The 23,536-nt window shown below is 53.8% G+C and overlaps 1 protein-coding gene and 1 long non-coding RNA gene across 2 annotated transcripts; one reads left to right on the top strand and one right to left on the bottom strand.

The window, feature by feature from the left end:
• Positions 1-855: 855 nt before the first annotated feature.
• On the bottom strand, positions 856-19,678 carry LOC122227269. The gene is made up of 4 exons (XR_006205947.1): positions 19,465-19,678; positions 5,838-6,028; positions 4,988-5,132; positions 856-1,516 (listed from the first exon to the last, which is right to left on the bottom strand). It is a non-coding gene; the product is annotated as an uncharacterized LOC122227269 (long non-coding RNA).
• Positions 19,679-19,703: 25 nt separating this feature from the next.
• LOC122225850 (60S acidic ribosomal protein P1-like) lies at positions 19,704-22,907 on the top strand (the record flags this gene model as incomplete). Its single annotated transcript, XM_042948552.1, has 3 exons — positions 19,704-20,024; positions 22,384-22,395; positions 22,707-22,907. Coding segments are annotated over 3 exons (534 nt in total), but the record flags the coding sequence as incomplete, so codon positions are not given.
• Between the last annotated feature and the right edge of the window lie 629 nt (positions 22,908-23,536).

Raw genomic sequence — 23,536 nt, 5'->3', positions numbered from 1 at the left:
CACCAATCCACTGATTCCCTGAATGGCCTTAGGCAAGTCCTTTTTCCTCTGGTTCTCTGTATCCCCTTTTATGAAAATAGAAGGCCCATGCATGAGTTTCCTTCCAGCTCCCAGAGTTCTGGGACACTCTACCCTGTCGTAGAAATCTCCCCACTCCTGGCCAAGATCACACAGGATTCCGAAGGTACCAGGAGATAGTGTGTCCCTGGGGGTCTCCAGAGGGAAGTCTTTCTACTGCAGCCGGATATGCTCCCATCAGGGGTTGGTTCCAAACCTTACTGCTCAGCAGAATTACCTAAGGAACTTTTAAAATGCAGATTCTTTAGCCCGACTCCCAGAGATGCAGGAGGTCTGAGGTGGTGCCCCTGAGGCCAGCTTGGGGAAGCCCCAGACCAGAGAACTCCCCAGTGGAATGTCCCTACCTCTGGCAACAACCTGGACTAAACAGACCTTTCCAGCCCTAGATCCCCAGGAAGCCCACTGCCCTTTTTCATTTGGAGTCGCTGCCCCTACCTCCCTCCTGGAGCTCCAGAAGGGCCACCTTCTGAGGTGGTCCTGGCTATATTTTACATAAAAGCGGAGCAGGGCACTGGATAATGCAGCTGGAGTCTAGCTCACCTGCATGGCCACATGTCTCCCCAGCCGGGTGCCAGCTTAAAGAATCTAGCCTGGAGGCCTGCCTCCTCCCACCAGTTCCCTCCCCACGCTCCCTCCACCTTCCTCCACAACCTCCCACTGGGCCAAGTGGAGAAAAACTCACAAGTGTGAATTTCTGATTAAAAAACCAACCTCTGCTTATTGCCTTGACCGTTCTGCAAAAGGAAAAAAAAAAAAAAAAAAGGTTCAGCTTGCGTGCGTATGCACACGTGTGCCCAGGTGTGCGTGAGCTACCAACTGAGGGAGTGTGCCTGTGACTACGTGTGAGCATCCGTGTGTCCACTGGAGCCTGGGGGTGTGAGAGCGTGTGCACACATGGGTCTGTGCGCAAGTATACTGTTTGGCTGAGTGTACGTGCCTTTGCATATCTGCGTGTGTGCGAGGATGTGTGCGTGTGCAGGGGTTGGGGTGTGTACACGTGGATTTGCTTAGAAGGGCGTATGGCAGTGAACGTGTCCAGACGTGTCCTTTTATACAAGCCTTCCGATTAAACTAAGACCATTCGTTTGGGGTGGTGGGTTAATCCAAAAACAATGGTTCTGGGGGAAATCATTTTAAAAATACTCACCTTCGGAGCTCCAACGTTTTATTTCAACTCACGGCATGTAAGTTTTTTGCCTTTTTCATTCTCTTTAGCGCAGGACCAAAGTCTTGCCTTTGCCTATGGGTCTGCTGATGGGAGAGGCGTCATATTTGTTGGGTAAACTAAACCCCCAACACATCATCCTCAATTTCCAATTTCGATTTCTCTAAAGTGGCACATGAGCGTAAAAGACACTTGTGAAGTGATGTGAGTGCTGAATCTTCTAGATTTTTACAATTTCGTTTCCGATCTTATCTTACAGTTGCTTATCCGCACCTAATGGGACGGCAAATTTTTTTTTTTTTTTTTTTTTTAGCAATTCACCTTGATAGAGTCTTTCTGAAAACTTCCATTTTTTTCTACAATCAACTTTTTGTGCATTCACAATATTTTGGTTTACTGATTACTTAAGTTGCACAATGAGTGCCACGGGTGTAAGTGAATTTGGAGACCAAATTCAAGTGGTCCCATGCAAGCCTGTAACCCAGCCTGTGGCACCAGGATCCCAGGACAGGCAGGGTGGGTGTGCAGTGGGTGCCCAGGAAGCACGGTGCACAGACCAAAGGGAGAACCCCAGGCAAACAGTGGAGAGGAGATGAATCGAGAAGCCCCCTATCTGTGTGGGTGTGCCAAGTGTGAGTGTGCTGACAGAGTGTGTGTGTCTGCGTGTGTGACTCCATGTGCCAAGGTGCCGGTGACAGCACATCCGAGTGTCCCTGTCCCTTACAGCAGCAGACAAACCTCAGCCCAGGCCACTGGGAAACCACGGCTATCCACCCAATCATCCACCTACGGCAGACGATCGTCATGATGTGGTCTTTCTAAGTGAACTGGCCAGGGCAGTGACATGATGTGTGTCCCTGGCCACAAGACACAGCCAGCGGTGGGGCAGAGCCAGCACGTCCTGGGCATCCACACTCTGCCATTTCTTTGCACTCTCCCCCTGACCCGTGAGATGGAGATCCTTTCTTCCCCCACCACAGATGAGGAAACTGAGACTCTGAGGGGCCAGATGCTTCCCGGGCGAGACAATGGTGGCATTGCGGTGCAGACACAGGCCCTTCAGGCCCATTGCTGGCCAGGGCACCTCCCCAAGAGGTTAAGAGACCACCGATTTCCTGAGAAGCACTGCTAGGCTCTATTGTAGATGCAGCCCCCTCCTCATCGGCATCTGTAGAACTATGGATGGAGGTGGGCAGGGGGGCTCACTGACGGATGCCCGGGAGATGGGGAGGGGCCTGGGGACAGGCTGGCATCCACTACGAACCAGACCAGGGCTCATCTTGGCAAAGTTCTCTGGATTCTGCAAAGCCACCCACATCCCTTGAGGCACTGGATGCTCCCGTCATCCTTCGGAGGAAGGAGGAAGGGGTTCTTCTTCATTTTATAGACGAGGAAACAGAGCCCAAAGAGGCATCCCTAGCAGTGAGTAAAACCTGGGCATGACCCACATAGACCTCTGCTCTCTTCCACCCAGACTTTCACTGCCTGGCAGTTAGTAAGTGCACAATAAAATGCATTATATTGACCAGGGTTGCCAGATAAACAACAAATAATTTTGAAGTATAGGTATGTCCCAAATTTTGCATGGAGTATACTCACACTTAGAAATTTATTTCATATTTAAATGTCATCGGGCATCCTGTACTTCTGTTGGCTAAATGTGGAACCTTAAAATGACCTCCCCCCTCCTCAGTCACCCACTCCTAAGCCTCCTGGAAGACATGGGGAAAGAGCTAGTGCCCCCTGGTCTGAGTTCTTGCTTCTTTGTGTATTACCTTGGTCAAGTCATTTGCCCCCTCCAAGTATCTATAGGCTGGTTATGAGTATTAAATAAAATAATATATGTAAAATGCTGTGTCCTCTGTCCTGTGTCCTGTGTGAGTGAACGGGAGCCATTATTTATTGTTGTTGTTGTTGTTGTTATTTACCAAATGGTGAAATTAAGGCTGAGAGAAAGGGCCACCAGGAATCAGGAGCAGACCAGACAGATGCCCATACCCGGGCCTTCTGGGTCCTGGCCCTGGCTGCTACCCACTGCCCAGGCGCTTCACTGTTCATGGTCAAGATGCTGGTGGCACCTATCCCTTGAACGTTCTCTATCTTTAAGTAATTGCCCCCCACCCCAGCATACTGGAGCTCACAAGCAACTCAGGGCCCCATAGTCTAGACTCACCCACTGTTGTCTCCCCAGAGCACCCACTGGCTGAGGATGGCCCTTGGTCCCCTCTCCCCTGTGATCTGGGGGTGCCTCCGGCCCCCAACCCCGGGAAGTCCAGAGACGTGGTGGGATGGCAGGAGAGAGGAGGGACACTTCCATCCAGCTCTCTCCAGGCCAGGAGGCCTGCGGCTCCTCAGCCCCCACCCTCACATCCATGTTACTTCCAGATACAGCTGCCTGGAGAACCCCCGGACTTCCCCTGGGGCTGGGAGGGGCTGAGAAGGGAATATCGGGCCATGGCCACCCCTGCCGGGCCAGGCCTGGGGCTCCGCAAGGGGCCTGGCCAACGAGTCTACCCCTCCAACTCCCTTCCTCCCTCTTTCACTCCCAGCTCCCCATCTGTAACCCTAATGAGCTGCTGACAGTTCCCATCTGCTCCTCGCAGGCTTCCTGGGTAAAGGGAGAGAGTGAGGAGGGGACGCCAAGAAACGTGGGGCAGAAAGGATGGGTTTCCAGCGCTCAGCCCTGGTCCCATTATGGCACATGCGGGAGCTGCTAGGCATCTCCCGCTTGCATGGGTGCCCCCTGCCCTTCTGCCAGAGACCTCCTCCCACCTACACCTCTGAAGGCCCCACTCCTAAGGGTAGAAGGATCTTTGAGAAAAGAGGTTGCAGCCATTCCTGTCCTGCCTGGATGCCCAGACCCCAGAGCTGGAAATCTTTAACTCCCAGAGGGGCTGTCTCAAGAAGAGAAGGGACAAGTCTTCCTCCCCAGTCCAAGAATTCTCAAGAGATCGCCTCCCCTACCCCGCGCCCCTCCGCGTTCTGCTCACAGACAGTGGGGAGGTGCGGGGGCCTGGGGACTGGAGAGCCGGGTAGCCTGCCTTAGCCCATCCCGCCTGGCCCAGCCCCCTCCCGTCCTCTCCCACTCGGCTCCTGCTCGCCAATGCTGCCATCTAGAGGTAATATGGGGAACTGCAGGAACTGGTGCCTGACCTGGGAGCCCCAGGGGTCCTTCACTCCCAAGCCCACCACGAAGGATGGATAAATGTGCCCAGACTCCTTGCCCTGGAGGCGCTGCAAGAGATCCCATCCACTCCCCTGCTTCCAGGCATCTATGTGGCCATGAGCTATTTCCCGGCTCCTTGCTCACTGGGCAAACCCCTCTAGGAAACCCGGGACCCACAAGAACGTGTGGACCCACAAGCTATGTGCTGGACACTTGTTGTACATCACCTCCTCCGAGACTCACAGCAGCTGCCATGCGGATAATATGCTCCATTTTACTAACGAGGACACGAGGACAGGCAGGTAGAGGGAACCATTCATGTAGAGTAACTGATACCCACACCTGGATGTGAACAGTCTTCTTGGCTTCATTTTTTCTGGCTCACTTCAATATCTCAGACGTTCACTAATGTTCCAGTCCTGTGCTGGAGGGGCGCCTGCTGTGTGCCAGGGTCTGTGTGCCAGGTCCTGGGCAGCCCAGAGACATAACAGACCTGTCCTCCCCCTTGCCCTCCCCCTGGCAAGCTCACCACAGGGTGGGGGCTGGGGGGGAGGGGAGCCCTAGCCTGGCCCACTCACCAGGCAGTCACATGAGGGACGAGCCATGAGGTCTCTGTGAGAAGTCACCGGCTGTGACAGCGATGCCAACAGAGCCAAAGGTGGACCCTTTGGCAGCCCATGGTTCCTAGGAGTGCTCTGTCCTGGGCTCTGCTTCAGAGGCTGCCTGGTGAGGAGCATAGAGAGGCCACCATCCGGCACTCCTCTCCTCCAGAGGACCCAGCCTCTCCCAGAGGCACCTGTGACCAACCCCCAGCCCTCAGCCAAGCTAGAGAACCCCCAGGGCCTGACATACAGTAGGTGCTCAGTTCGTGGACGAAGAATAAGTGAGTAACTTAAGGGCTGTTCACACGGGAGCTCCAGCCATATGAGGTCAGATGTACCTCCCCCTCCATCCCTCGCTGTCCTCACCCAAGTGGGCACTGAAGTCCCTAGAGTAGAGGAAACCCGGGAGACCAGAATAATCCTGGACCCGGTTAAGCTTCCTACTTGCTGTGTGAACCAGAGCAAGGCTCCACTCTCTGGGCCTCAGTTTCCCTGTATGTATATAGGGGAGTTGGACTAGCTAGGAGGCCTCTGCAGCAAGCAAGAGGAAGGATCTGGGTGCAGGAGAGGCGGCCTAAGCCCACTCGGCCACCCTACTCTCTTGCCCCTTGCACACTGGATCGGGTGAGGCCACGAGCTGGTGTCCCACGGAGACTCAAAGGAATTGCTGCTTCATACACTTGCGTGTGCCCCCGCATACACAAAGCACACACAGGTGTACGTGCAAGCATGCACACCTGTGCATGAAGTCACATGGACACACCCACAGGAAGCCACATGCACACACCTGCACATCCATGAACAATTGTGTCCTCACACCACATACCCGGCGCCTGCTCTGTGCTCTCAGACGTCCTGCTGCACCTCAGGAACAAGTTTAGGGACGCACCGAAGTTATGAAATTGATTTCTCTGGGAGCAGTTGGAATTAGTTTTAATTATCTTTATCTTTCTTCCAATTGTGCTCTCAGCCTTCTCCTCGCTGTTTAATCCATTGCTATCGACTTCCCCGCAGGCACTGAGGAGGGGAGTCGCAGGGTGGGGTGGACAGTGTGTTCACTTTCTGGAAAAAATAAACAACAGCAACAACCACACCCACCCGCCTCTTCCTCTGCACCGGCTTCTCCCCGGCAGGGCTTCCTGCACACATACGCACACTCACACACGCGTGCACACGCACGTGCACGTGCACACATCACACACAACAGTCAAACCTCACTCTCCGGGGAAGCCCCACCTAGAAGTCCTCCCTGACGGGACAAGACAGGGCTGGGCTGAGATGGGCTCAGAGTCTGCATCTTTGTTGGGAGGCTGAACTTTATTGATGCGTGTCAACCCCCCTGCTGAAAAACGCATTCCGTCTCAGTCCCCAGGCTCTCTTTCCTGAGCCCACCCCCCCAGCACCTGGGGCCTCCCAGGACCACATGATAGTATTTGCCATGGTGAGGGCAGGCCCCGACTCAGAGGCATCTCTGAGACCAGACACAGAGTAGATAATCAGTAAATATTTATTGAATGAATGAATGAGTTACATTCACTTCCTCACTCATTCATTCATTCAACCAATACTGAGCCCTGGGCCAAGAGCTGAAGATACAGAAATGAATGCAAACTGGTCCCACTCCACTTAGGAGATTTTAATGGGTGGATAGGAGTCCCCAGACTGAGCGAGGGTGAGGGTGTATTGGGGGATGGAAAAGGCAAGAATAAAAGATTGTATTTTAAACACTCTTGATGAAGGCAAATCTCCACTTTTTGAGAATCTGTTGATTTCCTCAAGCCTGCTCTGTCTCCAGAAACGGGGGGACAGATCCTAGAGTGCCCTGCTCTCAGGGGCTCCCCAACTGTTCCTGGACCTGGACCAATTCCACAGCAGATTCCTGAAGGCTCCGCTGCCCTGCGTGTGTGTGTGTGTGTGTGTGTGTGTGTGTGTGTGTGTGTGTGAGGTATTGGCCCCTCCTCCATGGGACGCTCTCCTTGGAGCTGGGGAGGAGGCGGGGTGCCATCCCTCACCAGCAAGGTGCCGGTGCTAAGTACCCTGCGGCGCTAATATTTTATGATTAAAAACCATTAAGGTTTAGACCGTGAAAATCAGAGGGACACAAAATCAATGGCCCAATATTGCTTCCCCCAGTAAGTTGTGTAAATATTGTGTCTTTTATTGTTTGGCCGATGGCAAGAGCAGAGATACAGGTGCAGATTATACTAACGAATCCCCTCCCGTCCCAGCCTGGACCTGGTGGAATTAGCATCCCGGTTTGGAGAGGCCTGGAGAGCTGGAGACAGGGAGGTCCCAGGCTGGCCCACGGTGGAAAGTCATTGCACTCTCTTCCCCTCCCGCGGAATCCCCACCCCACGCAATCCAGCCCCATTGGCCAGAGGCGGCGCCGCCCTCCCAGACTCCCCCCTCCCCCATGCAGTGTCCTCCACACTCATTGCACAGACACACATTTACACAAAGGCACACACATCACATGGTGACATGCTCCCCTGACAGCCCGCCCATCACTGCTCCACCATCTGTTTGAATTTGCATATTTAATCAGGATCTGTCTTCTCTCCTCCAGGGGTTCAGATTAGGGTGGGGAAGATGATTCCAGAGGTTGTTCTCATCTCTGGGGAAGGGGATGATTGAGGGGGTGTCTCTCCTATCTGGAGCCGGGGTGACCGTGGAACGCCTGGGGTTCCCCCTGACTCTCTGGAGGTGGTGTAAGGCCAGGTACCCCGCCCGTCTCTGGGAGGGGTTGGCGATGATGTAGGGGTCCCTCCTGCCAATGGAGGGGAGGTAGGGAATACATGAATTCTACTTCTTCCAGTCTCAAGTACGTCCTTCTCCCCACCCTTTCCATTCTCATGGAAGAGTAGGTATGAGCCCAGGATTAGACACCTCATGCCATGCCCCTGCTTCCCATGGGGTGAGGGAAGTTGGAGCCCAGTAGGGAACCCCTCTAGCAAGACCAGAGAAGCTGCCCTGGGGAAACTCAACATATCCCTTCCACTCCCTGAGAAGGTGCCCAGAAAAGAGAACCACTGAACTGATATAAGGAGAGAACCAGTTGATGCGAGGGCGAGGGGAGGGGGACGGCTGGGCTGATGTGACGAGGGAAAGGTGGGGGGACAGATGTGGAAGGGGACAGTTGGGCTGACCCGAGGAGAAATAGCTGGGATGGTGTTGGGGGAGAACGGCCGAGCAGATGGGGTGGGGCACCTGGCCTGATGGGAGGGCAGAGCCACTGGTCTGATAAGGTACAACAGCGGGGTGACATGGGAAACATCTGGACTGATCTAAGGGAACAGACAGCAGATGTGAAAGAACAACTAAGTTCGTGTTGGGAAGCAGCTGGGTTGACCTGGGAAGGTCATCTTGACTAACGTTGGGGAATCGCTAGGCCTATACTGGGAGAGCAGTTGGAACAGCTAGACCGAGATGAGGGGACAGCTGGCCTGAAGTGGGGGGACAGCTGAGCTGAGATAGGGGAACAGCTGGGTTGAGGTAGAGGGACAGCTGGGTTGAGGTAGAGGGACAGCTGGGCTGAGGTGGGGGGACAGCTGGGCTGAGGTGGGGGGACAGCTGGGCTGAGGTGGGACAGTTGGGCAAGAAAGGAGACACAAGGCAAGCCCCGGCTGCAGTGTGGTCCTTGAGAGAGCCAGCTCTCGGTGCCGGCCTCAGACCAGCCTTCACCAGCAGACCTCCCTGAAGCCCTGTCATAGTCAGCTCAGGCTTCCGTAGCAAAATATCACAGACTGAGGGGGCTGAAGCAATAGAAATTTATCTTCCCACAGGTCTGGTGGCTGGAGGCCAGCATGGTGGGGTACTGGTGACAGTCCTCTTCCTGGCTGGTAGACGGCCACCATCTGTCTGTGTGCTAACACGACCTCCTCTGCATGCTGGGAGGGGACGGGGGAGGGGGACACCAAAAGAGCAAGACTCCTTACAGCGTCTCCTCTTACAAAGGGCTCTGACCCCATCATGGGGCTCCTGGCCTCATGAGCTCATCTGAACCTAATCCCCCTCCTCCAAATACCATCACACCAGAAGGATTCAACCTGAATCTTAGGTTCAGACGAGGAAACTGAGGACTAAGGGACCTGCCCACAGGGGTGGCTCAAACCAAAGTAGTCGGTCCTAAACAGGGACTGCACGTGGTCAGCGCAGCTCCAGGCCCCTGGTCACTTGGCTGCAGCCCAAAATACCTTTCCAGAACTTGTCCCAAGGAGCAAGGCCTCCAGGCCCAGCTCACAGCTGTCCTGCTTAGTGACTCACCTTCCCCAACCCCTTTGAGAAAACCAGTTCTGCCGCCTAGCAGCATCCCCACCCCCACCCCCGCCCCCGCCCCCGCCCCCGCCCCCGCCCCCACCCCCACCCCCGCCCCCGCCCCCGCCCCCACCCCACACCGCTCCAGCCCTGGTCCTGAGAGATCCCAGCTGCATAAAACAGCCAAAGGGAATTAGGAAACGGGTAGAGGAAGAGGCCCCGGGACAACAGACCGGAGACAAGACAGCTGGAAAAGCACACCCCCACGCCACCCCACAGCCCCACACCCCTCCTCTCCAGGGCCCTTTCCAACATGAACTGCCCCTCCCCGCAGAGGCAGGCCACTGTGAGGTCCTCGGCCTGCACCCTCCCTGCACGCAGCCTTCCCAGGAGGTGGGTGCGGGTCATTCCAAATGGGCCATGACAGTACCGTGGGTGTGTGTCTGTGTGCAGATAGGTCTGGGTCTACGATGGGGGTGGCCCATGTTTCGGTTTGGGGGGCTTTTTTCCGGTCAGATTCGGATGCAAGGAAACAATACACACACACAGGTTACGCATGCTTGAGAGCCTGATGGCCTGAGTTCAAATCCCAGCTCTACTGCTCCAGAGCTGTGTGACCTCGGGCATGTCACTTAGCTTCTCTGTGTCCAAGTCCCTCATAAACTGAAGCTAATAATAGTACTTACCTCCAAAGGCTGTTATAGACATTTTAAGTTTATACATGTAAAGTGCTTACCACGGTAAGGGCCATATACAAGTACTATATATGAGGCAGCTGTAATTACTATGTGTGTTGTGTGGTCTGTTTGTGTGTACATCTCCCCGCTCCAGGCAAAGCTGCCTGAGGGCGGGCACCAGGTCTCACTCTACCGTTCAGCCCAGCACCTGATCAAAACAATAGCTGGAAAAGTGTTCCATAATGACCAGGGGCCTGAACAAAGGGAACCGTCAGCGAACTCATGAGTGTGAGTGTGTGTATGTGTGAATATTGTGTATAGGTGTATACGTGTCATGTACATGTGCGTCGTTAATTTGTGTCAGTGGGAGACGATATTTACGCCAGCACCGCCACTGTGTTTCTGTCTGTATTAGGCTACCAGCAGGGCACATATGTGTCCCTTGGATGTGACTGCTGGTTGGTAGTAGGTGTGTCTGTAGAAGGTGGGTCAGCGAGCCAGCGTTTATGTGTGTATCAGTGTTGGGCGTGTGTCAACACCATGAGCAAGAATGTATCAGTATAGGGGCACTTGGCGGGGGGCTCAGTCGGTTAAGCCACTGACTTCCGTTCAGGTCATGACCTCGCTTCCGTTCATGGGTTCAAGCCCCGCGTCGGGCTCTGGGCTGACAGCTCAGGGCCTGGAGCCTGCTTCAGATTCTGTGTCTCCCTCTCTCTCTGCCCCTCCCCCGCTCAAGCTCTGTCTCTGTCTCTCTCAAAAAAATAAATAAACATTAAAAAAAAATTTTTTTTTTAAAGAATGTATCGGGGCACCTGGGTGGCTCAGTCGGTTAAGCGTCCGACTTCGGCTCAGGTCACGATCTCGCGGTCCGTGAGTTCGAGCCCCGCGTCGGGCTCTGTGCTGACCGCTCGGAGCCTGGAGCCTGTTTCGGATTCTATGTCTCCCTCTCTCTCTGCCCCTCCCCTGCTTGTGGTCTGTCTCTCGCTGTCTCAAAAATAAATAAATGTTTAAAAAAAAATTAAAAAAAAAAAAAAGAATGTATCAGAATATGTGTCAGCATGCGTTCGGATGTGTATCTACCAGCATCGCGGAAGCCTGTGCCAGGGTTGTGCATATGTGTGTCGGCAGGGAGTGTTTATTTATGTAAGTCAGGACTGTGCATTTCTGTGTGTCAACACTTGGGACTATATGTGTGTCGATGATGGGTACGTGTGCAGGCATGTGTCCACGGCGGGTGCATATGTGTGTCGGTGTTGCACGTGCGTGCGTGTACGTATCAGCATTGCACGTGTGCATGCACACACCCGTCCCTCATCTCCCCGTCCTCCTTGAGGGAGGAGGCGAGGAGGGGCTCCCCCACACCCCAGGTCTGAGCCCCGATCCCCGGCGCCCCTCGCGCCTGCGCCTGCCCAGCCCCTACTCCCCCCCACCCCCAGCTCCCCTGACTGGCATCCGAGTTAATAAGTGTTGCTTTTCTCCTATTCTACTCAGGCCTGTGATGGAAAATCCTCGGGCTGGAAGTGAGCCCCGAATCGATAGTCCATTCCATTTAACAGGGTGGCTGTCACCATAACGAGATAAAAGTGGATTAACTTCTGTGCCGCTGCCACGTCCACGGGGAGCCCATCTGTTCCCTGCACAGCCGGCCTGGCTCAGAGCAGCAGCTCAGCCCGACAGGATCTGGCCATAGGGGCTCCAGCCACAGCCCCGGATGGGTGCGCTGGGGGTCAGAGACGGCCCAAGACCGGGATCCAGATGCGGTTCAGAATGGGTCTCGGGACAAGCTCCGGGTAGGATCCCAGTGCGCTCCGGAAGGAGATGGGGACAGGGAGGAAGCCGGCATGAGGGGAAGACCAGCTCTGGATCCAGGATGAAGACCCAGGAGAACCTCTAAGAAGCCGGAACCTCCCGGACCTGGTATGTGGCAAGGCATGTGGCAATTCCCGAAGCCTCTTGGCCTGGACGCCCTGGGAACCACACATACTATCTGAAGTCACTTCAAGAAAAGGCCCTCCCTCTCCCCTGAGGCCTAAAGCATAGAAAAGCTCCCACCGAAGCAAGAAGGATGCGGGGTGAACACCAGGAAGAACTTCCTGATCGCCAGGGTAAGCGCTTTCATGAGCGGACGGCCAAAGGTTCACCTTTCCAGGATTTGTTCCAGCTTTGGCTGACTTTTTCTTTTTTTTAAACTACGTGTCAGGAGCAAACAAAAATGGAGATTGAGTCGACCAAACCCTACTCAATTTCTTCTTTTCCTGCTATAGTGCGTGCTGCCAGTAGAGTTTCCCACCTGGTCTGCTTTTTGACTTCGGGATTCTTTGTTCATTCCACTGGTTCTCACCATCCTGCCTGTGGCTTCTTCCCTTGTCTCCCTGGGAAGGCCCACCGCATCTGGAGATGATCGCCTTTGTTTCCTCTAGATCTCTCATGATTTCATTTTTTTTATCTTCACATTTCTATCTATCGGGAATTTGCAGGAAGTAGGTGTCTGCGTTTTTCCCACACGATTAACTAATTCTCTGCCTCCATGCCTACACTAATTTGAAATGCCACTTTTAGCATTTAGGAGGAACCGACTTTGCCCATCTCCGTTACCTGGTTAATTCTTGTGCTAACCAACTCAAGTGTTAGTAAGGATAGCTTCGTGATGTTACTTTGATATTTGAGAACGTGGTTCTCTTTAACACTGATGGCCCTATATCTGTATTATCTAATAGCTGTGTAAAAGCATAACTCTATCTAACGATGGCACCAAAAAAGCATACCATCTGAAGCCTGTGGCAACTGCTTTTGAAACGTAAGCAGCAGTCCCCAAATGCTGTATACATTCAGGTTTCCAAAGACCTCCTTTCGCTGCAGCAGTGTGAAGGAATAAAAGCCATAGCGTGTAATCCTAAGGAGGGAGAGAAAGAATCAGATGTGCAGAGCCCAAGGGTCACCCTGGGGTGTGCGGGATGGACAAATCATGAGTCCCGTCTTGGTTTGGGCTCCCTAGAAGCCAACTCTGAGACAAGGATTTGAGTGCAAGCAGTTTCTTTGGGAGGCATCCCAGAAACCCAGCAGGGGAGTTGGGGAGGGAGGCAGGGGAGGGAGGAAGATGAGACGTGTGCCTTCAGCAAGCCAGTTACTACAGTGGAGCTTCATTCTAGTGACCTTGTGGACCTGTGTAGACCCTGGACCTCAATTATCCCACCCACAGGGGTAGGAGCGGGGGCATTTATGCAGCAACTCCCCTCAGCAACCGACCAAGAGGGGACCTGAAAAGCAGGGAGGGCTCCAGGGAAACGCTGCGGGCTTTTGGAAGCAGGGCAGGCATGCACTACCCGGAAAGCCCGAGGGGTCTGGGCACTGACCAGCGAGGAAGCAGGTATGGTGGCCCAGGAGCAGAGGCCAAGACCCAGACAAGGGCAAAGGGAGGGGAGGGGAGAGTCAAGAGGCCTTTAGGAAGCAGAATGGACAGGGCTTGGAGATCTGAGACTTGTGAGGGTGTGGGAGGCAGAAGAGACTGGGGTGACCCTCAGATTTCTGGCCTAGAAGACAGGTGGATGGTGGAGGAAGGACCTAAATGGAAAACTCAAGAGGCAGAGCCAGGACGGAGTCTTTGAAGCGTCAGAGAGATGTCCAGGAAACAGATGGGCACTTGGGTCTGGGGCACAGTTGGGAGGTAAGTAGAGGGTGGTGAGTCGTCACTGAAGCCATTGAAGCCAGGGGTGTGGATGAGGAGGGTCCATGCTGAGGAATGATCCAGGTTAGGGCGAGAGATGTGGTGTGCGAGACCCCAGGGAACATCCCACAGATGCGCAGGAGCGATTGTGAGTGAAGTTTGACATGGGCTTGTCTCCCCCTGGTTCCCCAGTGATTGGGAGGCCCCTCCCATCCTTCTGGGCCAAGAGGGGTGACGCCAAGGGAGAGGATGGGAGGGGAGAGAGGGGACAGGGTGATGTGGATTCCAAAGGAGCCGACAGCTGTCAAATAATATAAAACCTCATATGTTAATAATTCTTACAATTTTGCCAAAGACTTAATGGCTGGCCTGTCAAGAGCAGTGACAGAAGCTATTATGGAAACAAGATGGGAATATTTTGGAGGCAGCATCGACAGCACATCCCGTCCCGGGCCTCCAAGGACCAGGAGGAAGACAGCAGGGCCTCCTGCCAGCACCACCAGGAAGGCCACGTGCTCAGCCAGAAAGAAGCTGGGTCATTGTGGATTCAAGCCGTTGACTGTGGATTGATCACCCATGAGGACATTTTAATTAACCGTCAGATCCCAGAGCTGCCCCATCTTTCCTGTCACCCACCCTCCCCGATCTGCAGCCACCTCCACTCCCAACACACACAAAAAAGGAGAAACGGGCCAACAGCACAATCCAGAGAGAGATAGGCACCCGGAGGGTTTCAGTGGCTGGAGGGAGGGGCTGTGGCCTGATCCCACTGCTCTAGGAGCTCCCTGAGGCCTGGCGCTGCTCACGGCCACCAGTCCTGGGACCAGACCCAGTTGTGCGGCTGACTCAGCAAATGAGCTTGGACTCATCACTTGGTTTGAAATGCCTCCATTGCTCACGTTTAAAATGCGAACGATGGAAGAGTAAATTAAAGGACAAAGGAAAAGTAAATAAAACATGCGCAAAAATGCTTTTGGAGCTTCGCAATCTCAGAATCACCTTGCACAACTCCCGGAGCTACCTTCTGCTTAATCTCATTGAGCTCTCCGATCTGTTCCGGGAGGTGGCGTCCTGATCTCCACGTTTACAGGTGGAGACCCGTGAGGCCAGTGCCAAAGCTGAAGTGGGCACCCACTGCGCATCCACAGAGCCAGAATGTGAGCCCCGGGGCAGCGGGTCTGGGGTGGGGCCTGAGATTCTGCATTTCTAATAAGCACCCAGGAGATACCGATGCTTCCAGTCTAGACACCATACTTTGAGTGCCAAGTATAAATGCTTTCTCTCATCTAATTGGCACAACACCCTGTTGAAAAGAAAGCCACAGGCTTGGGGCGCCTGGCTGGCTCAGTCGGTGGAGCATGTGACTCTTGATCTCGGGGTTGTGAGTTCGAGCCCCATGTTGGGTGTAGAGATTGCTTAAAAATAAAATCTTTAATTTAAAAAAAAAAAAAAGAGGAAAAGAAAACCACAGGCTTAAAATGGCATCACATAGGCCAAGCCATCAAACCTGGGGCTTAGGGGCGCCTGGGTGGCTCAGTCGGTTAAGCGTCCGACTTCGGCTCAGGTCACGATCTCGCGGTCCGTGAGTTCGAGCCCCGCATCGCTCTGTGCTGACAGCTCAGAGCCTGGAGCCTGTTTCAGATTCTGTGTCTCCCTCTCTCTGACCCTTGTTCATGCTCTGTCTCTCTCTGTCTCAAAAATAAATAAAAACGTTAAAAAAAAAATTAAAAAAAACAAAAACAAAAAAACAAAAAAAAAACCTGGGGCTTAATATCTAACATAATCGCGGTTTCAGCCTCCCCCAGAAACGTGAGGCTTAACCAATCAGTTGGGAATTTTGTGATCAGCACCAGGGAGCCAATCTCCACATACATAGGCCCTCTCCACCCCCCAAAGATGAAGTAATCCACTTAATGAGACCCCTTGCCCTTCTTCCACCTCAGTGCAGGTGACCTTGCCTGAAACAATCCTTTCCTAATTCATGAATCACTTAACAGAGCCAATGAGATGCTCATATTTACTCGGTCGAATTTTTTTTTTTAACAACCCCTATGAAGTAAGTACTCTTGGGGCGCCCCGGTGGCTCAGTCAGTTGAGCAGCCAACTTCTGCTCGGGTCACGATCTCGCAGATCATGAGTTTGAGCCCCGCATCAGGCTCTGTGCTGACAGCTCAGAGCCTGGAGCCTGCTTCAGATTCTGTGTCTCCCTCTCTCTCTGCCCCTCTCCCGCTCATGCCCTGCTTCTGTCTCTCTCAAAAATAAATAATTTTTTTAATAAAAAAAAGAAATAAGTACTCTTATTATCACCCTTGTTTACAGAGGAAACTGAGGCCTAGGGAGATAGAATAACCTGATCGGGTCATGAGCTAACCAGAAGAACCAGCATTTGAACCCAGGTCAGCTGGCCTGTCTACCCACTTACCCTCGGAGCCCTAACACCTCCCCAGCATTTGCCTAGAAAGTCAATGACCAGGGGTAGGTCTCTGAGGATGAGCAGGACCCATCTCCAAATACCATCACATGGGGAGTTAGGGCTTCAACATAGGAATGGGTGGGAGGAGACATAAACTTTGAGCCCATAGCGCTTAGTAAGAGAAGAGGGTGCTTCCCACCAGAGAGGGCCCTCCAGGGCCCACTCTCCCACAAAGAACAAAACCACGAAGCTCCAGGGAGTCCCCAGTGCTCTCTTTCACACGGCCAGGAAACATAAAGACACCCTCTCTGGGTCCTCCTGCCCCTGCTCCTTCCCACCTGCCCCTGCTCCCAGGCCACTGGGCTGCAAGCCCACGCTGCCTGCAGCCACCCGCCCACGAGCATTAATTGAAAATTAATCCGCTCGGTACGTGCCAACGAGCAAATCAAAGCTAAGTGTCTCAATTAGGAAGAGAAATGGAGTCGGGCACTCTTCTCAGGAGCCGGCTTATTTATGGGGATAATATCATTTTTAATGAGGAGAGCTACTAAAAGGCACAACAAATGCAACATTTAATAGAAAAATATTACGGCATTCCATCAGCGGAACGCTGTCGGGAGGGGGCACTCGGAGATCCACGGATACCCGGGAATCTATCTGTGGTTATGTGGGCGCCTGCGTACCAGCAGCCGTGTGTATGCGTGTCTGCGCGAGCACACACAGCTGTGTGCACACGCGTGTCAGCGTGCACGTCCATGTCTGAATATGTGAATATCTGTACACGTGTGTCTGGGCCTGGGGGAAAGGGTGAAGCATTCCTGAGTTTTTGCCACAGAGGGTGGATTCCCCACCTCCCACCTAAAGTACCCCCATTCGGGGTCCCGGGCCAGCCAAATAAGGACTCGGAGTATTTCCCAATACTTAAGGGGGACCTGGTCTGTTTAGTCCCTGGAGAGCTGGAAGTGTCAGTCACCTACCTCCATGGAGGGTCATAAAGGGGCAAATTAGACTCAGGGCCCCAGCCTCCTCTGGGCTCTCTCACATGTGAGCCATGGCGGTTCCAGCCCACCATATCACTGACGGCTGCAGGACAAGGCCCTCAGGGCCCCACTGCACCGCCCCAGGCTGGCGCCAGGCCCAGCCACCCCCTTCGGCCTTGGTCTCGGGTTCAAGAGCCAAGGACTTTGCTTGCCAGGCCCAAGTCTAAGATCCTACCCCCACTGCCCCCCTTCTCTACCCAGGTGCAACCCAGACCCAGACCCAGCTCCGTAGCCCCAGCTCAGGGTGGCCTCAACTTTAGCATCTGTGGAATGGGGAAGCAGATGAGGTGGGCAGCTCAGAACCCAGCCCGCCCTCCCCTTCCCCCAACACAACATGCACACATCGTTCTCCTTGCCTCTGCTCATGTCAGAGCCCTCCTGGAGCAGGTCCCAAATCCTGCCCTCAACTCCCTTGCCTGGAACAATACCCCACCACCCCCACCACTGCCCACAGGCAGCTTCTCTAATCACCTCGCCCTCCTCAGGCTCCTCCTGAGATGTCAGTGTCCCCAGCATCAGATGGGAATAAGGCCTGCCTCCCAGGGAGGTGGCTTGCAATATCCCCAGCAGCACATGGGCCAGAGTGGCTCACGGCTAGAATCAGCTTTGTCACTGTGACCAGAATTACAACACCACTTTCCAGCCCCGTACAAACCTGCGGAGGCACAGAGTGGGGATTTTTAATCCTTGGGTCACGAAAGAGGAACCTGAAACTCAGAGAGGCTGAGAGGCTTGACTGAGGCCACACAGCAGATGTGAAACACGAGCGCATTTGTAGAGGTTCCAGAGGGCACTGGAAGCCAGGCACCTGTGGCCAAGACCTGGGCTGTCCCACTTCACAGAAACTCAGAGAAGTCTCTAAGCCAGGGGACTCAAGCGTAACCCGGCCATGCCTTCCACCAGCTATGTGACTTTGGACTTGTTAATTAACCTCTCTGTGTTTCTGTTTTCTCCTTGTGGGGTTCTGTCAGGGTGAAATGAGCTAATACCCATCAAGGGACTAGAATCATGCCTGGCACATGATAAACCGCCAGTACGTATTGAGATGTTGTTACTAATATTAGGCCACCTTACCCCCAATCGCCCTCTCCCTGGCCAGGCAGCCGGAGCCATCCATCAAATGATCTGTGAAGGTCCTCAAGGCAGGGCCTCTCCCTCCCTCAACCGTCTAGCGTGGGAGCCCACGCTAGCTTCCTTGACCTGGGCCACGTGCCTTCCCCTACGCTGTCATTCCTCCCTGCCCTGCATGCTTATGTGTTTGTTTTGCATCTTTCTAGGTGTGTGTTAGCCTTGAATTTTTCAAAAGTAAAATAACAATAATAATAAAACCAAGCAGGGATTTGTGCCCAGCAGAGGGGTACCGACGGGGCTGTAGCTGGTGGTTATCCATTTAACGTCTGCCTCCACGTGACACGGGGCAAGAACAATGTGTGTCCTTTCCTGCAGTTTCGCTGCACCTAGAAAAATCTCTCGACGTGGTAGGTAAGCAATTATCATCGGAGAGAGGGAGCGAGCTGAGGGCGGACTCTTCCCTGGGTGGAGATCTGAGTCTTTGAACCCTCAGTCTCAGGAGGGGAGACCCCCACTCCAAACCAGGAGCCAGAACTGGGGGCCTCCTCCTTCCCCCCCCAGACCCCAGGCACCTGCAGATTGACGACATTTGAAAGTTAACTTCCCACAGAAGTCACTCTCCAGGATTAATATTTATTTCTTATGAAATTTAAATTTTTCAGTGTAATTAAATTTTTATTCGTCATGAGTTATAGGTAAAAATATTTATAACTTTCCCTTTCGCGCCACTGAGGATGAGTCTTGGATGGAACCAATTACCCGGGCCTCCTCCTGGTGACTGCTCCGGGGGGGTCAAGGGCAGGGAGAGGGTCAGAGGGCCCGCGGGGACCAGAGCCGGCATCTATCTCCCCAGGCAGCCTTATCAGCTCTGCCTCCTACATCCAAGCAGTGGAGGTGACTGGTAGGAGGGGGAGCTCAGACCTACCCCACCCCCAAATTCCTGGCGAATAACCCAGTGGGAGCTGGGATCAGGGCCAGAGAGAGGCCAGAGGGAGGCTGGGAGAAGACAGGAAAATGAGGCCTCAGAATGAGTGCAGGAAAGGAGGGAAAGATTGCAGAGAGAGAGGGCCCACGTCTTCCCACCCCGGCGCGGAACACGGTGCAACAGCCTGTCGAAGGCAGCCCCTGTGGCCAGGAGATCGTGGCTCTTGGCTGTGGGGCCTTTAATCATTTTGTGTCCAGCCTGAAGGGCGCATCTTCAGCAGAGATAGAGAGAAGTGTGGAGGGGGAGCCAGGGGCCGCGGGTTCTGAAGCCAGGCAGGCCAGCATCCAAATCCTGGTTCGGAATGACCTGGCACGTGTCGCATAACCTCCCTGAACATCAGTTTCCTCACCTGTAAGACGGGGGCCTGAAGATCACATCAGATGATGTATAAAAGGCCCGACACACAGCTGGGGTTAACAGTAGAGGATCCTGGCCCTTTTTCCCAGCTGCCGCTGAGGTGCTCGGTCCTTCCAAGGAAGCTAAGGTCGCGTCGGGGTGGGGCCCTCGCTTTATCCACCAGTGAGGAGCACCCGCCCAGGAGAGCCCACTCAGCACTCCCCGGCACCAAGGTCTCCGGCTCAGGGCTCAACTGCCTGCATCTACTCAGGCCCAGCCCTCATCCTGCACAACGATGAGGTCACAGTCACAGAGGATAAGACCAATGCCCTCCTTAAAGCAGCGGGTGTAAATGTGGGACCTTTCTGGAGGAACTTGTTTGCAAAGGCCCCGGCCAACGTCAACATCTGGAGCCTCATCTGCGAGGTAGGGGCTGGAGGAGCCACCCCGGCAGGAGATCCCGCTCCCCCCTCCGGGGCTGCCCCTGCGGAGAAGAAAGTGGAAGCAAAGAAACAAGAATCGGACGAGTCTGGTGATGACACACGTTTTGGTCTTTTGGACCACACCTCTCCCGTAACCTGTTCAATAAAAAGCTGAACTCTTAAAAAAAAAAAAAAAAAATAGCAGAGGATCCTGGGCTGTCTATCCACTGACGAGGAGCTCACTACCTCACAAGGATAGTCAGCTATCGTCTCACTAAAGCTGAACCCTTCACTCTTAAAAATGGGGCTGTCTGGACTCCCTGTGATCTCACATGAATTGCTCTGGAATATAATTCCCCGAGGCACTGGAAGATCAGAACCCACCCTCGAAACTCTCCCACACCCACCACACTGGCTATCAACACAGCCTCAAATCTGTCCACAGATTTGCCTGGCTAGGAGACTTCTTGGCTCCCACGTGGCCCTCGACGCAATCTCGGTACCAGTGGCGTGCCTTCAACAGCCATCCCCGAGTGAGACTCACCACCAGCAGGGCGACATGAACTATGAAAGTCAGTCAGGCACCTGCCACCCCTCCCTGCCTCTCCTCCTGTGTGCCAGAGCCACGAGGTCCAGACTGGACAAGGGAGGGTCAGGACTCACTTCCCTAATGCCCCCGGGCAAGGACCAGGCTCCCTCTTCCTCCTCACCTTGCCGGCCTGCCCGCGGCTACACTTTGCGCTCACTAATTAGACCTGTCACTGGCCCTGAATCACTCTCGGCCGGGCTGGGGAGGTCATTAAGCCAGAGATGGATAAGTGCTAAGCTGGCCCCGCTCTGGAGATTTACAAGGCTCAGGCTGGGGAGGATTTATAAGGTTTGTTAAATTTCTAATTGAGTTTAGAGTGCAGTGCCATAGTCTCAGTGACCAAACCGCATGGATGAGAATTGAAACAAGTACACCTGTTCCTCACGCTGTGGGAAGACGGGGCCTCCCTATCTGTCCCCCTCTGCCAAAACACCAGCCCCAACCAAGCCACTCAGCACGCCCCGCCCAGCTCCTGGCCCGCAGACCGGCCACCGGCCTCGCAAAGAGCTACAGGCCCAGCATCCGTCCGCAGTAGGTTGGCTGTCAGGATTTGTTGTTTGTTTGTTCATTTTTTTTAATAGTTAATACACTCGCATGGTTCAAAATTCAAAAAGTAGAAAGGACACCCCAAGTAAACCTCTCCCCAGCCCCCAGCCCCGCCATCTCCCAGCCACATGGTTCCCCTCCCTGGAAAAAAAAAAACACAGGGGTGTTATCAGTTTCTAGCAAATCCTTCAAGATCCACACACACAAGCAAACACACCCGCATATACATAATGCGTATATACGTACATATATATTCTTTTGTGTGGATGTATGTATACACCTTGCTTTTTTTCACTGAATACCAAATCTTAGGAATCTCGAATGCTAATTGGTCAGCACCAAACAGGCCTGGGTTTGAGTCTCAGCTTTGCCCCACGGTGTGCTGAAGCTGGCTCGTCCCCACCCACAAGAGCCAATTGTGAGCATGTCTTCCCAAGTTCAAGTTCAGGGATGTCATGTTGGGGGCTTGAAATTCTGTGGGAGTATGAGCACCACAGAAAGAGGCAAACACCTCAAATCCAGGCTTTTTGTTTTGAGAGCCAGTTGCTAAACATGGACCGGCATACCACTGGGTTTTGCTCCTTATGAGTTGTGTGACCTCAGGCAAGTCACTGGACTTCTCTGAGCCTCAGTATGTTTGTGTCTAAAGTGGGCTTAAAATCGCATCACGGTGTGGGCTTGAGGATTAGATAAGATAACTCAGGTGAGTGTTCAGCACCGTGCCTGGCGCGTGGTAAGTTAGGGGTCACCGCTGATGATACTGTTCCACTCTGGACAGCATCGTTGAAGAGGAAGGGGAGGGCCGGGAGTGCTGGACGAGTTCAGGGCTCTCTGAACTCAGTGGATGGCAAGTTTGTCCCAGAGATCCTTGAGAAGAGAAATCAACCCAGTCTCGACCCAACTCACTCGATATCACTACCATATCATACCTGTGGTGCGCCTGTCCTCATGCTGCACATGACAGATGCAGAAATGAACAAAGTTTCAGTCCCGCCCACAAGGGGCTCCAGTCTAGTGGGAGAGGGGGACAGACATCTAAACAGACAATGTCATCGTGCTATCGACATAGGCAGAACAGGATAAGTCCAGGGGAAGGAGAGAACCTGACTCCCCAGATGGGGGTGGGGTGGCTTTCCCAGAGGTACCCTTGATGCTGAGCATTGAAAGATGGCTAGGAACCCCAACAGAAAAGGCGGGGCCTGGATGACTGATCCCAGAAGGCAGAGCTCATTTCTCCTTGGCTCAGAGAGAGAAAGTCACTTGCTCAAGGTCACACAGCATGGAAGCCACTGAGCCAGGACTCTAAGTCAGGTCTCCTTGACCCAAAGCATGACTCCTCTCCTGTTGCACTGTCTGCTCTCCATCTGGTCACCAGGCCGTCATGCAGGTAAGTACTCAAGGCTCTGGGAGGGATCCCAGGAACACACAGGGTGAGAAGGGTGCCCTGGGCAGCCTCCTGACAAGACTGGTCCTCTAACAGGGAACTCGCGTTCTCATACGGGGCTGTCATCACGGCCAGAAACCCCATCTGCACACTTTGCCTGAGTTTGGAAAATCAAAGGTATGGAGCATGTCTGCAATCCTTGGTCTCTGCTCTAGAACACCCCACCCTCGAGGCCCGTGGCTCCCCTCCTTCCTCCTCCCGTATCTTGGCTTTGGTCTGTGAATCAAACACGCCATGGCTTCCTGTCTGAGGAGTATGCTACTCATGGGGGAGACGATGAAGGAGTAAGAAGCCCAGAGAGGAACGGACACAACGGCCACAGAGGATTCCCGGGGGTCGGCATGACTCTGCACTACTGTCTGGTGACCTGCATGGGTGACAGGCAACTCTCCATCGTCCTCACTCACTCCTTCAATAATACCCATGGGATGCCTCTGACTGTGTGCCATGTGTGAGACGTGGCCCATCAGGGAACAAGGCAGGCAAGGTCCCTGCTCTGCTGGCAACTTCATTCTGACAGGGGAGACGGAGCATAAACCATAAACCAGGGTAGCAGCTGATTTCAGATGGTGACGAGTGCTCTAGAAGAAATAAAGCAAGCTGCTGAGATAACGAGGGACGAGGTATGGCCAGGGAAGGTCTCCCTGAGGAGGTGACATCTGGCCTCTCATCCAAATGACGGGAAGGAACCAGCCACGTGAAGGGGTGAGGGAAAGATACTCCAGGCAGAGGAAAGTCAGCAGTGCGAAGGCTCAGAGGCTACGTCAGCTAAAGGAGCTAGCTCTCTGGAAAGGGAATGGCCCAAGGGGCACTGGACACACCCAACACAGAAGGTGAGTAGAACCGAGCATACCACGTGTCGATATGCGACCGCAGACTGATCGTCCTACTCTCTGGGGCTCAGTCTCCCCACCCATCGATGGGTCAGTAGCAAAAACATTCTCACTTCTTAAGAGAACTAAATGAGCCTCGGTACATGTGAACCTCTCCACGCGGAAGGCAACTCCCCACTCCTCCTGGCTCTCAGAGTCTGAGGGACAATCTGCAGTCCCGTCCACAAGGGGCTCCAGTCTAGTGGGAGAGG

This window comes from Panthera leo, chromosome C1 (genome assembly GCF_018350215.1).
Source record: "Panthera leo isolate Ple1 chromosome C1, P.leo_Ple1_pat1.1, whole genome shotgun sequence".
Classification (NCBI taxonomy): domain Eukaryota; kingdom Metazoa; phylum Chordata; class Mammalia; order Carnivora; family Felidae; genus Panthera; species Panthera leo.
Note: the sequence above shows the minus strand (reverse complement) of the source record. Positions and strands in the feature narration are given on the sequence as shown.